The sequence below is a fragment of the Amblyomma americanum genome, chromosome 6, assembly GCF_052857255.1.
Source record: "Amblyomma americanum isolate KBUSLIRL-KWMA chromosome 6, ASM5285725v1, whole genome shotgun sequence".
Lineage (NCBI taxonomy): Eukaryota > Metazoa > Arthropoda > Arachnida > Ixodida > Ixodidae > Amblyomma > Amblyomma americanum.
Window position 1 is genome coordinate 104,222,232 of NC_135502.1, and position 13,012 is coordinate 104,235,243.

At 47.8% G+C, this 13,012-nt stretch overlaps 1 protein-coding gene across 1 annotated transcript in view; it reads left to right on the top strand.

The window, feature by feature from the left end:
• Positions 1-13,012, top strand: part of LOC144094891 (serine protease 33-like) — a 59,718-nt gene that overhangs the window by 44,723 nt on the left and 1,983 nt on the right. The window contains exons 5-6 of the mRNA XM_077628759.1: positions 654-919; positions 7,598-7,743. Coding sequence (XP_077484885.1) covers positions 654-919; positions 7,598-7,743 — 412 coding nt within the window. The remainder of the gene's footprint in view (positions 1-653; positions 920-7,597; positions 7,744-13,012) is intronic.

The following is a 13,012-nucleotide window of genomic DNA, read 5'->3' on the forward strand; positions in this document are numbered from 1 at the left end:
GTGTGTGTGTGTGTGTGTGTGTGTGTGTGTGTGTGTGTGTGTGTGTGTGTGTGTGTGTGTGTGTGTGCGTGTGCGTGTGTGCGTGTGTGTGTGTGTGTGTGTGTGTGTGTGTGTGTGTGTGTGTGTGTGTGTGTGTGTGTGTGTGTGTGTGTGTGTGTGTGTGTGTGTGTGTGTGTGTGTGTGTGTGTGTGTGTGTGTGTGTGTGTGTGTGTGTGTGTGTGTGTGTGTGTGTGTGTGTGTGTGTGTGTGTGTGTGTGTGTGTGTGTGTGTGTGTGTGTGTGTGTGTGTGTGTGTGGCGGCGCCGCGGTTACGTAGTGCGGAGCAGCTGTCGTGGTTGGTCACGTGTCCAAGTTCCACTCGGCCAGCTGTAGCTATCGTGTCACTCCAGGTTTAACCAGAGCTAAACCATCGCCATTTTTTTTATTAATGAGACAGCATGACTTTTAGAATACATTAATAACCGACAGATACACGCCGCATTCCCGAAGTCCAGCAAGGTGCGATGGTGGGGCTCCAAGATCCAGTCTTCTACATCCGACGGCCGATTGGCTGGGTTGTGTTGTGAAATTTGCTGTGCACGTAACACCAACCAGCCCGCATCATATCGCTGGCTTATTCTAGAGCAGCCCTTGACGGCCTCTCCTTTCCCGCAGCAAAGGCAAGCGCTGCAAGCTGTCCGTCATGTACGGCCACACGAGCCTGGCACTGTCCCAGCGGGTGGGCGTACGCCGGGCTCTGCTCCACTCTGGCTACAACGACCAGACTCTGGCGAACGACATCGCGCTGCTCGAGCTGTCGCGCGAGGTTGAGTTCACGGAGCACGTCCAGCCGGCCTGCCTTCCCACCGAGCGCTTCCCTTCGCTGCCGGGAGCCACGGGCATCGTGGCCGGCTGGGGATACACGTCGGACAGCGTATCAGGTACTTCTCGTTCCACCATCTAATCGGTTCACTGTGCGAAACACGTAGCAAGTTATCCTTCCAACTATCCCGGAAACATCACAGAAATTTTCCATGGCCTGTTTATTCCCTGTGAATCGTGTTCGGCAAAATGTTGAATCAATACTGATCCGGAGTTCCCGGGTTCGAACCCGACCGCGGCGGCTGCGTTTTTATGGAGGAAGAAGAAGAGAGAGGGTTTATTGATAAGAAAGGCAGAGAGGTTGGCCTGAAAAATAAATATCTGACCTGCTACTCTGCTCTGGGGGACGGGAAGAGGAGATAAAAGAAGGTCACGATGGGGGACGATGATGATGGGAGGAGGCAGATCAAAAACTACTTAAAAAATAATAAATAGAATAAAAAAAACAAGGCACACTTTCTGACGTCAGAAACGCGAGACAAGGTCCGTGTCGCTCAAAAAGCGTGAGAGCGCTCGCGTTGCCTTTGCAGTTCTAAAGCTATCTGGCCAAGCGCCGAGGAAAAACGCTAAGGCGCCCGTGTCCTGTGCGATGTCAGTGCACGTTAAAGATCCCCAGGTGGTCGAAATTATTACGGAGCCCTCCACTGCGGCACCTCCTTCTTCCTTTCTCCTTTCACTCCCTCGTTTATCCCTTCCCTTACGGCGCGGTTCAGGCGTCCAACGATATATGAGACAGATACTGCGCCATTTCCTTTCTCCAAAACCAATTATTATTATTATTACTCCAGGAACTTCTGAGAAATGTGCATATTTCATACTTCCTACCTCATACTTCTAGCTTAATAATAATAATAATAATAATAACCTGTGTGAAAGTCAGTGTCAACTAGGCATGCCCAACACCTTACTGTCTGTAGGAACTGCAACATGACTTGTGCCATGTTCCTTTCATCAATTGTCTTTCAGTGCCTGAAAAGCAGTAGCCTGAAAATGGACACGAATACAGCAAAAGTAATCATAACTGCAAAAGGCGAAGTGTCCCCTTTTATATGGTGTTAAGGCGCGCTGCGTCACCTGCCTGCCGTTCAAGTCATGCTTCATAAAGTGTCAATACATTTTGTGGCTTCATTGGGCACATGGTCTCTAAATCATCTCTCTCCCTCTACAGCGCTTACATGAGAAACGGACAATGCCTTCAGTAGAGCACCCTATTAAATGGAACTAGTGTGAACCAATAACCGTTTTGCACGTCACAAGTCCTAGGCTCTATTTCTTGCCATTTGTGCATGAAACAGATACATTGTCATCTTTCGTGATTCAAGTAACAATGGCTAGGGTGTAGATATATTTTTTCTTCTCAGGATTTGAGTAAGGAATGAATTAAGTCGTGTGCCGTTAATGTGGACGCTTTGGTTCCCGAGCAAAAGTGTATATAAAGCGAGCCGTCCGTAATAACTAATCATGAATAAAAAGAAAATAATGAATAAAATGAATAAGAATGAATAAAAAGATTTTTCAAAAATTGTTTTATGATTACACACTCTTTATAAGCACAGTGGTGGGCTGGGAAGTGGAAACTGGGCAATCTTAGCAGCTCAGGTGCATTATTCTGTTCGCCATTATTTTGAAAGTCAAACGGTTTAGGCTGAAGCACGTTTGAAGCGTCTAGTGGTCCTTGAAACGGATGATAGTGCTTGTTGATGCGACTGCGACTGCGGCTGTTCGCATCCCAAAAACTCTGTACTCACTCGGCTGACAACTGCTGAATGTGGTTTTCAACGACGCATACGGACAATTATTTTTCGCAAACAGTCATCCTATGTGGCAAACGGTAAGGTGAGTTGACATGGCACCTTATCACTGTAAAGCGTGAAACCATGCACCCACATAAAGGCAACTACGTACTACGGCATTTGCACATTCGCCTGCCTTTCGCTGGTGTTCTGCACTCAAATTATAAGGGGCGGAACATCTGGTAGGGGCACTCGGGATATTGTTCTCATCACTGTCCGTATTATCGGGACAAAAATACACGGGTACAATGGGCTCCCTGCATTTTCAAGCTGTCCGTTGTCCAGACAGCGAGCTTACATATTAACGAGGCGCAAATACGCTGAAAAATTTTAGTCCCCCCAAAAATTGTCCATAATTTTAGTTGTCTGTATTAACAGGGGTCGTATTAACGGGGCACGAGTGTAGATATGTCATGTGAATTTTGCATGAGGATTATTTGCACAGACTGCAAATGCATGTGCAGGACTTGCAATGACCAAAGGGGCCATTTCGATATCTGAGCCACTCTATAGAACGTTCCGCGTGACAGACTCTGTATTTTACCGCTGTTTGTGTGCTATATTTCACATACATGCTTCAAGATGTTTTCCAGCCTTCTGCATGAGCTCCTCAGCTTGGTACCGAGGCACCTTTATCGAAGAAGTTGAGCATGGCTGACAGGCCTTTTCAGCTGCACTGTTTAAAAAAAAACCATCAGAACAGTGAAAATTGCTATCTGTAAACGAAGGAGCACTCAGTTTGGCAGAAATTACATAAAAAAAACTATGGGTGAAGACATCCGTGGCAAATAATCAGGACGCGCAACCTGCAACCTATGTGTTTTCATGGTCAATAAAAATTCCAAGTTCATACAATTCTAACTTCTGCACAAAGGGGTTGGCAAACTAAATCCGTGAAAAAAAAAATCATTGAATTTCATCACCTTAATATGTGAAGTTTCAGAAACGCAAAAACAACGGCCTATGCCCCCGTAGGCCCATAATGAAGACAGTCGACTTATGCTTCACTAAGCTTCTCTGTATTTATTTCGACGTATGTCGTTCGTGTAGCATGTAAACATATGTTTACTGGCGGACTTCAGAGCGGAATGCCAGCCTAAGCGTCAGCTCCCGCGGCCCTTGCTCGGAAACGAGTTCATGGTGTCCGACAGCTGTGATGGATACACAAACGAAATAGATAGGCTATGCAGCACGCGGAGTTTTGGCGAATATCACGTGTCAAGTATCAACCCATGTACGCGATCTAGGCTTTGACTTCCACCACCTCCACTTTCTCAACATTCTCTGAACGGTTACCATCTCGGATTTAACGTTAGTCCAGGCAAACTCACGCCACCGAGAAAAGCAACCAACACGATCGGTCACGCAAAAATTTTATAGGACTACTTCAGCGAAAATCGATTGTGAACGCTCTATCTATGCACAAGACCGAATCTCTTCGAAAGCATATTTATCTTTCTGCGATCGCGTTGCACACTCACATCCTGACTTAATTTGCTGCAACTTCGCAACACAATTAGCTGCATATTCTCATCTGAGAACACAACATAGCGTAGACTCGACGTGTTCATTGCTGACTGCTACCAAGGAGTTAGCGGCAACAAACGCGGCAGATGAAAAGCGCGACGACCGCAGTCACCACACGTTAGCGCGGCGTTGCCTGCCCGCTAAATAATGGCAAAGACGCCAAGGCCTGTTGTAATGGATAAACACGGTGCCAACACGTCTCTGTTTTCACAGACACCGGCGACACAGGAACACTTCACCTTCTCCACAGCAGATTGGGCAAAGACGTTCGTCTGTTAGCGCGATTTTGCGAGTGTCGACAACCATGCCTTCGCCTCACGGGACACAAAACACTTTTTGACGTTACAGCCAGCGTTCGGCGATTGAAATCGAAACCGAAACACAATGACAGAAAAAATTCCATTATAAATTATTTATGGGTCGTAGGATCGTAACTAATGCGTAGTATTGTCTTCCGCATCATTGTAGAGAAGAGAACATGCCACCAAAACTAAGTGTCTATACTATTTTAAGTGCCCCCTTATTTTTCTTCATTTCAAAACCTGACGTGTCATTGTCCGGTTCATTTCTACGAACTCACCTTTGGCACAACCCATCACACAGTGTTCATTAATTTAGTTGGTACATGTCTGGTAATTTCCGTCTAAATTTATGATTTTCATTACCCGATGTCAGTTGAGACTGGAGCATGATCCTGAAAATTGTCTATTCCAATTTCAATCACCCCATTTTTAGGAACCTTTGAAAATGCTAACGAAAGCCCTTGTGTATTTTCCTCTTTAGGAATGCTGGTAAGTTCCTATAAATTTTCATAGCGTACCTGGCAAATGCACTGTACCCATTCCCATCTTCCTAGCCATTTCCCTCTGGAGGTGTAGATGTTCCGCCACCACAAACGCTAAATAGATGCGTTCTTTAATGAATTTGAATGGTTTGTCGCCTAGTGCAAATTGTTCCTTGGCAGGCTATTGCAAGTTCCTTTAGATTTATTAGTACTAAATTTGAGACCACTGTCTTGCTTTGCCTATTTAGATCCTCGGTAATGTTTTGCAGTTCGCCTCTTGAGTTACTCAGTGAGGCAATGTCATCAGAAAATCGGATATTAGAAAAGTATCTTTTATTAACATCTATCCCCGACTCCTCCCAATCCACTTGTAGGGATACCCTCCTGTGAGCATGAGGTGAAAAGTACCGGAGAGATCGTGTCTGTTTGCTTGACACCCTTACTGGTTGGTATTTTACCCCTTTTCCTGTGTTTTGAGGCCGCGCTTCGTTAACGCCTACATTTTTTTTTATTTCTTTAGCTTCAGGCCACTGAGCGCCTCCGGTCTACGCTGAAAGTTCTCAGAAAGCCCCCGAGCTCCCCACTCATGACTGCCATGCAGACATTAACAAAAGCGCTTGGGTCGTTTGGCACCATCGCTTCTACAGCCAAGGGCCCCTAGCATTGCCAAGCGCGCCAAGAAAGTCCGCGTGGCGTGAATGTATGCATGTGGCTCGGGTCGACTCGGTCGGTCCACGCCAGCGGATCCCCATGCCACTTCTGCGGAAATATGCGAACCTGCATCGTGTCCCGCGAAGGGCCCTTTCGTCGGCTGGCATTCTTGACGGCGCCGAAGCGTCGCGGGCCTCCCCCATCTGACATTTCCGCGAAAGGCCCGCAAGTTAGTGGCCTTACCAGTTAACAGGAGAGGGTGTTCGGAATGTTTTTGTTATGTGTTTCTTCTTTTTTTTTCTTTTATCCGTGCCCTGGGCATGAGGTTGTGCCCAACCTTCAGGGGCTGTGGCTGCCTTCATTGGTTATCGAACTTATGGGCGGGCCTCGAAACATGACCGCCCTAACTGGAAAACCTACAAAAATGCAAGGAATGCATTAAACATCAGTCTTTTCTAGTTTAACTATAGGCTCCGTGCTTGGTTCTACAAATACCTAGGCTTCAAACTCGGGTCGATAAGTAGGGTCTTGTAGATTGTTTTCTCTCTGTGAGAATTTTCCTTTAAGTTAACAGTTAGTTCGACTGTCTGTGCTGTCTGCTTCTGTAACTCAGTTTTCGCTTGTAAATTCATGTGAATATATTTCCTCCTCTTCATCATCTGGTATTGTCAATCGTCTTCTCCTTGAACACCGCTGAATACACCACGTTTGGAGCGGCCCTGTGCACCTCCTAAGAAAAGGAAAGAACGAACCATCAAGAATTTACTCTGTAAAAGACAATATTCGCTGCCCAACAGCTACAGCTATTCTCGTGTACAGTTAAATACGCCTTTTCTACACGCTAGCATCTGATTGCCTGCATGGCTGTTGAGGTTTCAACTCAGTGGAGTGTTTTCTCGTAATCCGGGAACGCTATATATAGAGGGTGGTCATATTCTGTGCATATCTCTACTTTTTTATTGATACCAGGAAAGTGTTCATTGCACGGGCGAATTTTGGGTCCCTCGGGGTGGGGAGGGGGGGGGGGCGGTTTGCAGGGCGGGCTCTCCAGTTCGCACCCCGAATTTAACTTTTTTCTCCGGGAGAGATTTGTGGTCTGCGTGGCTTTCCTCTCAAACATTTCTCACCTGAAGGAGGGAGCGCGACCACGCCTTCCGCATGCCCCCACCCCCCCTACTCATTTCTCGAAACATCCGCCCTTGGTCTACTGTCGAGTATCTCGAGCTTTGGTTGATGGAAGTTTAAGGCTGATCTAATTCTCTCGGCAGTTGCAAGCAACTGAGAATACTCTAATCCTTCATTACTTCTTTAAGTCCTGGACGTTCCCTGTGTTAGGGATTAAGGTGATATTAGCTGTGTGTATGAGGTCGCAAGCCATTGCGTAAACACAGTGGCAAGTTTTTCTAGCGGTGTGTCCTCACCATTTTTCGAAAGATCGGCAAATACACGAGCTTCATCCACTGTTTGTTTCCTTTTGCATTGCTAGTGAGGCTTTCTGTACACTCTGTTTTTGTACAGGCTATCCGTACATTCTCTCGTTGGTGTCATTATTATTTGGCCTACCCAACAACCCATTCTGTCTGTTTACCTTATGTATATTTCTACTGGAATTGCCTTCCTTGTTTCTACGCTCGTATATTTAATTTTCCTCGATGTTTATTTCCTCTTTACCGTTTTTATATTCCTTCCGTTCTCTAGACTACACTCAATCCTGCCCATGTTACAAGGACAGGGATTACAGTGACAACCGGCAGGGAGCGAAAGTCATAACTATGTATGTGATTCCCACCTCTCCTTGTCACTCTTCGTAATTTGTTTCAGAAAACTATGGCAACGCTGTCGCTTATGTCATGCGTTCGTGATTCATTGTGCATGCAGCAATAGCGTCAGACACAGACTACAAAGGCGCTGCTATCAACTCGCTGAAATAGGACATGGGGCAATGCGTTTAATGAGAATAATGTTTCGATATGTTTTTCCAGGTCGAAGGCCGCACCAGAACCCATACCTGCTGTTCGTGACGCAAACGATCATGTCAAGGAACTTCTGTGTCACCAAGATGCAAGGGTACTACTACAATCCATCGACTACGTTTTGTGCCTACCGGCATGGTTACGACGCCTGTCAGGTACTGACAATAACTCATCCATGCATAACCACATATGAACGCTGTAGCGTTACGAGCCCCGTTCAGCGGCAGCCACAGAGTCGGCGGCGTTGGCATGTCGAGAAAAGCATTTGGCCCACCTGCCACCTAGGTTGCGCACGTGACCTTGTGATGTCGTCATAACCTGCGCACTTTGGCAGGCTGCCAGACTTAATGAATGGTTGCGAGAGGTTTCTCGGGAAGAGCAACCTGGGTCTCACAAGACCCACCGGTGGCTGTGTTTGAAAGAGCCACGTGCCGGAGCAGTGGCGCATCGCTTAACCGCTGCATCACTGCGCCAGGAATGATATGAAGACACCTTGCGATCTATGAACGTAGCGAATGACCAATTCCGCATACATGGACATGTAGGCTGAAGCTAGGCGACTGAGGGCGCAGGATGGTAGGTCTTAAGGGTAGGTAAATTGTATTTGATGGTGAAAGGAAGAACAGCGTGGATGTCTGCGAAGTGATACGCAAAGAGGGTCGTAGGTCGCTGAAGAGACCCATTAACTCTATTGCGTAATATCCCTCAGGCGGAGTTGAAGTGTCCCTTCAAGTTTTTTTAAAGCGAAAGGTTTACTGTTTTATTCAAGTCAAGGTCACAGGCGCCGCAATTTGACCTTGCAGTAGAGGAGCGGTGGTGATGTGGCTCAATCATGTGTTACTATTTGTCCCGTGAGTTGCCTAGATGGGCTATGTCGTCAGCAAATCAGAGGTTACTTAGGTGCAGTCTTATACCCCCGTCAAGCACGAACAGAGTCTGCTAGAGCCCCTGGAGAGTATTTCATGTCATACGGCGCTAAAGGCAAAGCAGGGTGGCCTCGTAAATACTAAAATGGCGGCTGCCTAAAAGCTACGTTTTCCGAAAAGGCAATCAGTAAACGTAATCTTCAGAATTATGCTCGTTTATACCTGCAGAGCACATAAATTTATTTTCAGCCGCGACCACAATAAATGTGTTTTATTGTAACAGCGTAGCCTGTAAAGACAATCTCCAAGCTGTGGAGCTGAATAGGGGGATAAACAAGTTTCCCTGCTTAATCTCGACTGGCACAGCTCAAAACCGAACGGACCCCACCCCGTGATCGCGTATGCTATCGAGCGCAAGCCGGCCACGGCCGGACTTGCTCTATTCGGAATAAAGGAACGGCACTCTGGCTGACACAAACAAGGCATTTATTGCTGCAACAACGATAACGCCAGCTAGCAACAAAAATACGATAAGGAATCGTGGTCATCCGACTCACCAGCAAGGTTACGAGCGAATGTGCGCCCACGCTACGGCAGTGGACATACTCCACGGCCGAACGGAACGAAATGCAGGAAAACTTACTTTCTCTCCTCCCCCCCTCCCCATTTCTTTGCCCCGCTGGCGAAGAGCAGAGCCTCGCGCCGAACAGTCCGTACGCGCCGAATTCCCGAGCCGAAGAGAGTCCTCTCCATCGCGCGTGCGCCCAGCAATATCACCGTCCGTGGCGCTTCCTGTAGCTGCGAAGCCGGCGCCCTCCCTTGTTAGCTAAGGTAACTAACTAGGCACGTGTCGCGGGGACCAAACTGAAGGGGACCAGTCCCCACATACCCTCAACCTTAAATAGACCCACGCGCCTGAAACTACATTCTATGGATGAGGCTCCTTGTCGTCATGCACTTGAGGCAGGTCTTGTAGCGGAGGTCCCGCCGATAGCCTCGACGCAAGACTTCCGCGCTGTTCCGAAGGCAGCGTGAAGGTCTCCGCTATGGCTACTCGCATTGTCCATGAACTACGTGTCTGCAGGCCCACGAAGATAAGGCCGGTTGTAAACTGCATGCCAGGATTCTGCAGTAGTCTCCATGGTAACAGCAGCCGGAGCTGACTGCTGACTGGCCTCACCACAGCTGTCCCGGATGGATGCGCTTAACAGGATACAGGCAGTTTCTTTGACACCGGCGGCAGCGAGACGGTGTGCACAGGAGAGCAAGCCTGGCTGCCTGCACTGGATCTGCAAGATTGCCGAAATTAGCTCCGCATGCCTTTAACGTAGGTCACGGGAGGGGAATCGGCGTCCGCAAGGGTCTCGTGGCGCAATGCTTAACTCGCTAGCAAAATGCGTCGGGCGGCTGTGCAAACGCAAAGTTCGAGCGAAAATGCCCTTTATTGAGTTACGAGACTGCTCAGTTTGATGCGAGGTTACAAAAACGAGTTGGCAGCAAAGCGTGCCCGTCCCAACACCACGGTCCGGTGGTCCTGTCTCTTCCCACATGGTTCAGGCAGCTCCGGTAAGCATTAAGCCTGACTACCATTCTGACAACGACTGCAAACCAAGCGAAGACCCTAAAAGGGTTATGTTAGTGCAGCCGCGAGGAGACATGATCTCTGTGGAGTGGTCCTATACTCCGCTCATCGCACGAATCAGCTTCTAGCGGTCGGCGCCCACTATATGGATGGTGTCGGAGCGCACGATGCCGCGCTGCAATACCAGCGAGCTCGTAGCGGCACCCGAGGCCCCAGACTACCCGGAGCCGTGACTCCCATAGTCGAAGTAGGGACAGCAGAGAAAAAAATTTGTGCAAGAAAACTCGAACCACCCACACGGCTTCCATACTCACTTGCTTCGGGCTCGGCAACTCAGCGGGCACTAGACCTCGCGCTCCCTTGATGCGGACCAAGTAGTTATATTGTGGTGAAGAAACTCCAGAGAAGAAAAATATGCTGAGCATGTCGAAAAGGTCGAACATGCTGCAGCGGAATTCACCTCTAAATCAAGAAAGCATGCCGGTGGTCCTAGCGATCAAAATTCACACTAGGCCTAGCACTTGTCAAGTACGGACAAATAGCGTTCCTCGTACCGAACAGGCAATCTACCAATGTACCAAGAGCGGGCCCCACGTTGAGCCCCAGATCTAGGGTTGAATAAAGAGGGGGGGGGGGGGGGGGGGGGGGGAATAAGTTTTCCCCGCTTGTTCGCGACTGACACGATTCAAAACCGCCCGGAGCCCAAAACCGCCCGCAGCTCAGTGTACGTTACTGAGCGCGTGACGACCACGGCGGGCCTTGCTCTGAGGGGAACAAAAGAACGACACTCTGGCTGGCACAAAGAAGGCATTTATTGCTACAACAATTCCGCCAGCTAGCAACAAAATACGCTAAGGAATTGAGGTCGTCCGACTCACCGGCAGGATTACGAGCGAATGTCGGCTGCGCTAGGGCAGAGGAGATACTCCACAGCCGGACGGGAGAACGTTCTTTCCTTACCCCCTCATTTCCTCGCCCCACTGTCGAAGATCAGAACGCCGCGCCGAACACTCCTTACACGCCGACTTTCCGAGTCCAAGAGAGAGCCGAACCGTCTCTCCCCGCGCGCGCACAGCAATCATCCCCGTCCTTGGCGCTCGTGCAGCTGCGATGACGGCGCGCTCCCTTGTTAGTTAATGTAACTAACTAGGGACGCATCGTGGGGAAGCGAACCGAAGGGTACCAGTGCCCACAAAGCACATCCAGAATCCCGAAAACATGGCGGATAACACCACGTTTTAGAGATGTGTTGTGTTGCTGGTCGATATCATTAAAACATTGTACAGATAAAATATACGTAAAATCAACTTGTATGCGCATTTTGTTATGACTACATTAATAAGACCGCCTTGGATTGTTCAACGTGCGATGACATCGCACAGCACGCGGGCACGATCAGGAAGGTTCTTATTGGGTGTTAGCTCTTTCCTCTTTCCTACACGTGGTAAAGAAGGCATATAGCCTCCCGGGGAGATTTAAAAGCAGAAAAACTGAATAAAAATTTAAATGAAAGTGTGGTATGGGTTGGAGGGCTTATCCGTGGGCGCCGGTGTACGGAGCGGCGAGAACATAATCGGTGAGAAATCAGGACAAGCTTCGGAATTCCTAGATGTCGGAGGATGAGGAACTGCGAGGGAAGAGTACGCCTTACATAATTTCATTCTCTCTCTCACCATATATATATATATATATATATATATATATATATATATATATATATATATATATATATATATACACGTGTGTGTGTGTGTGTGTGTGTGTGTGTGTGTGTGTGTGTGTGTGTGTGTGTGTGTGTGTGTGTGTGTGTGTGTGTGTGTGTGTGTGTGTGTGTGTGTGTGTGTGTGTGTGTGTGTGTGTGTGTGTGTGTGTGTGTGTGTGTGTGTGTGTGTGTGTGTGTGTGTGTGTGTGTGTGTGTGTGTGTGTGTGTGTGTGTGTGTGTGTGTGTGTGTGTGTGTGTGTGTGTGTGTGTCTTGTCTGCTGTTCTGCCTTCATCGGGCCTCGAGCATCTCTCAAGCTATCCTTGTAGCTTTTCGCCCGTGGCCCTTTTCCTGTATGTCTTCATCCTCATGTTCTTCTTCTTCCTCTTAAAACATGGCACGAACCCACATGGGGGGATTGGCCAAGGTGTAGTGGCATAAAGAAGGAAATTTCCATAGCAGATTACAACAAAATATTGGCGCCAAGCATGAATTTTGAAAAATGTATCAATAAAAAAAAGACAGAATATTTAAAGCAAAATAACAGACAGCATGTTGGAGAAAGAAGAAGAGCTCGAAGAATTTTAAAAGAGTTAGCAAATCAACCTAGAAGCTACAATTATGTAATCATGGTGAACCCTGCAAATTGAACCCAATGCAAATCCTTTGGCACTCGCACCGAACAATAATAACTCTGGCAGAGATAGCGGGAGCCATAACCTGGAGAGAGGTAATTCCAGGTAAATCTTTCTCTGAAGTGCGAACTTTGGGCAGTAGAGGAGAAAATAGTCTACAGATTCAACTTCCCCGCATGAGTCATATAGGTTTGTCGACGTCCTCTCACATCTGCTAAGATATAAATTCAAACTGGGAAACCTGCAACGCAACCGCGTGATTGATGCCTCACACAGCCTGCCTCCACACGAACGGACGTTCCAACTATATGTTAAGTACTTATAATCAGTGGTATTTAGTACGGGATCGCGTAACCTGGCTGATACGTGTTGGAGCTAGTGAAACATGGAAATCGCCAGCAGACTGCAATTCGGGAAGATGTGTCACTGACCCGTCATGAGCCTATCTTGCTAAATAATCGGCCACCTCATTTGAAAGAATACCTGCATGGCCAGGGACCCAGACAAAACGGACTTCCTTCAAAGTGCATGGGACAAAAAATCGCAAGAAATGACACAAAAAATCTTTTTGTGAAGTTTCAAAGGAGAACTGACAATCAGTGAGGATGATAACGTGTGACACATGACAAGAAATTTTGTGC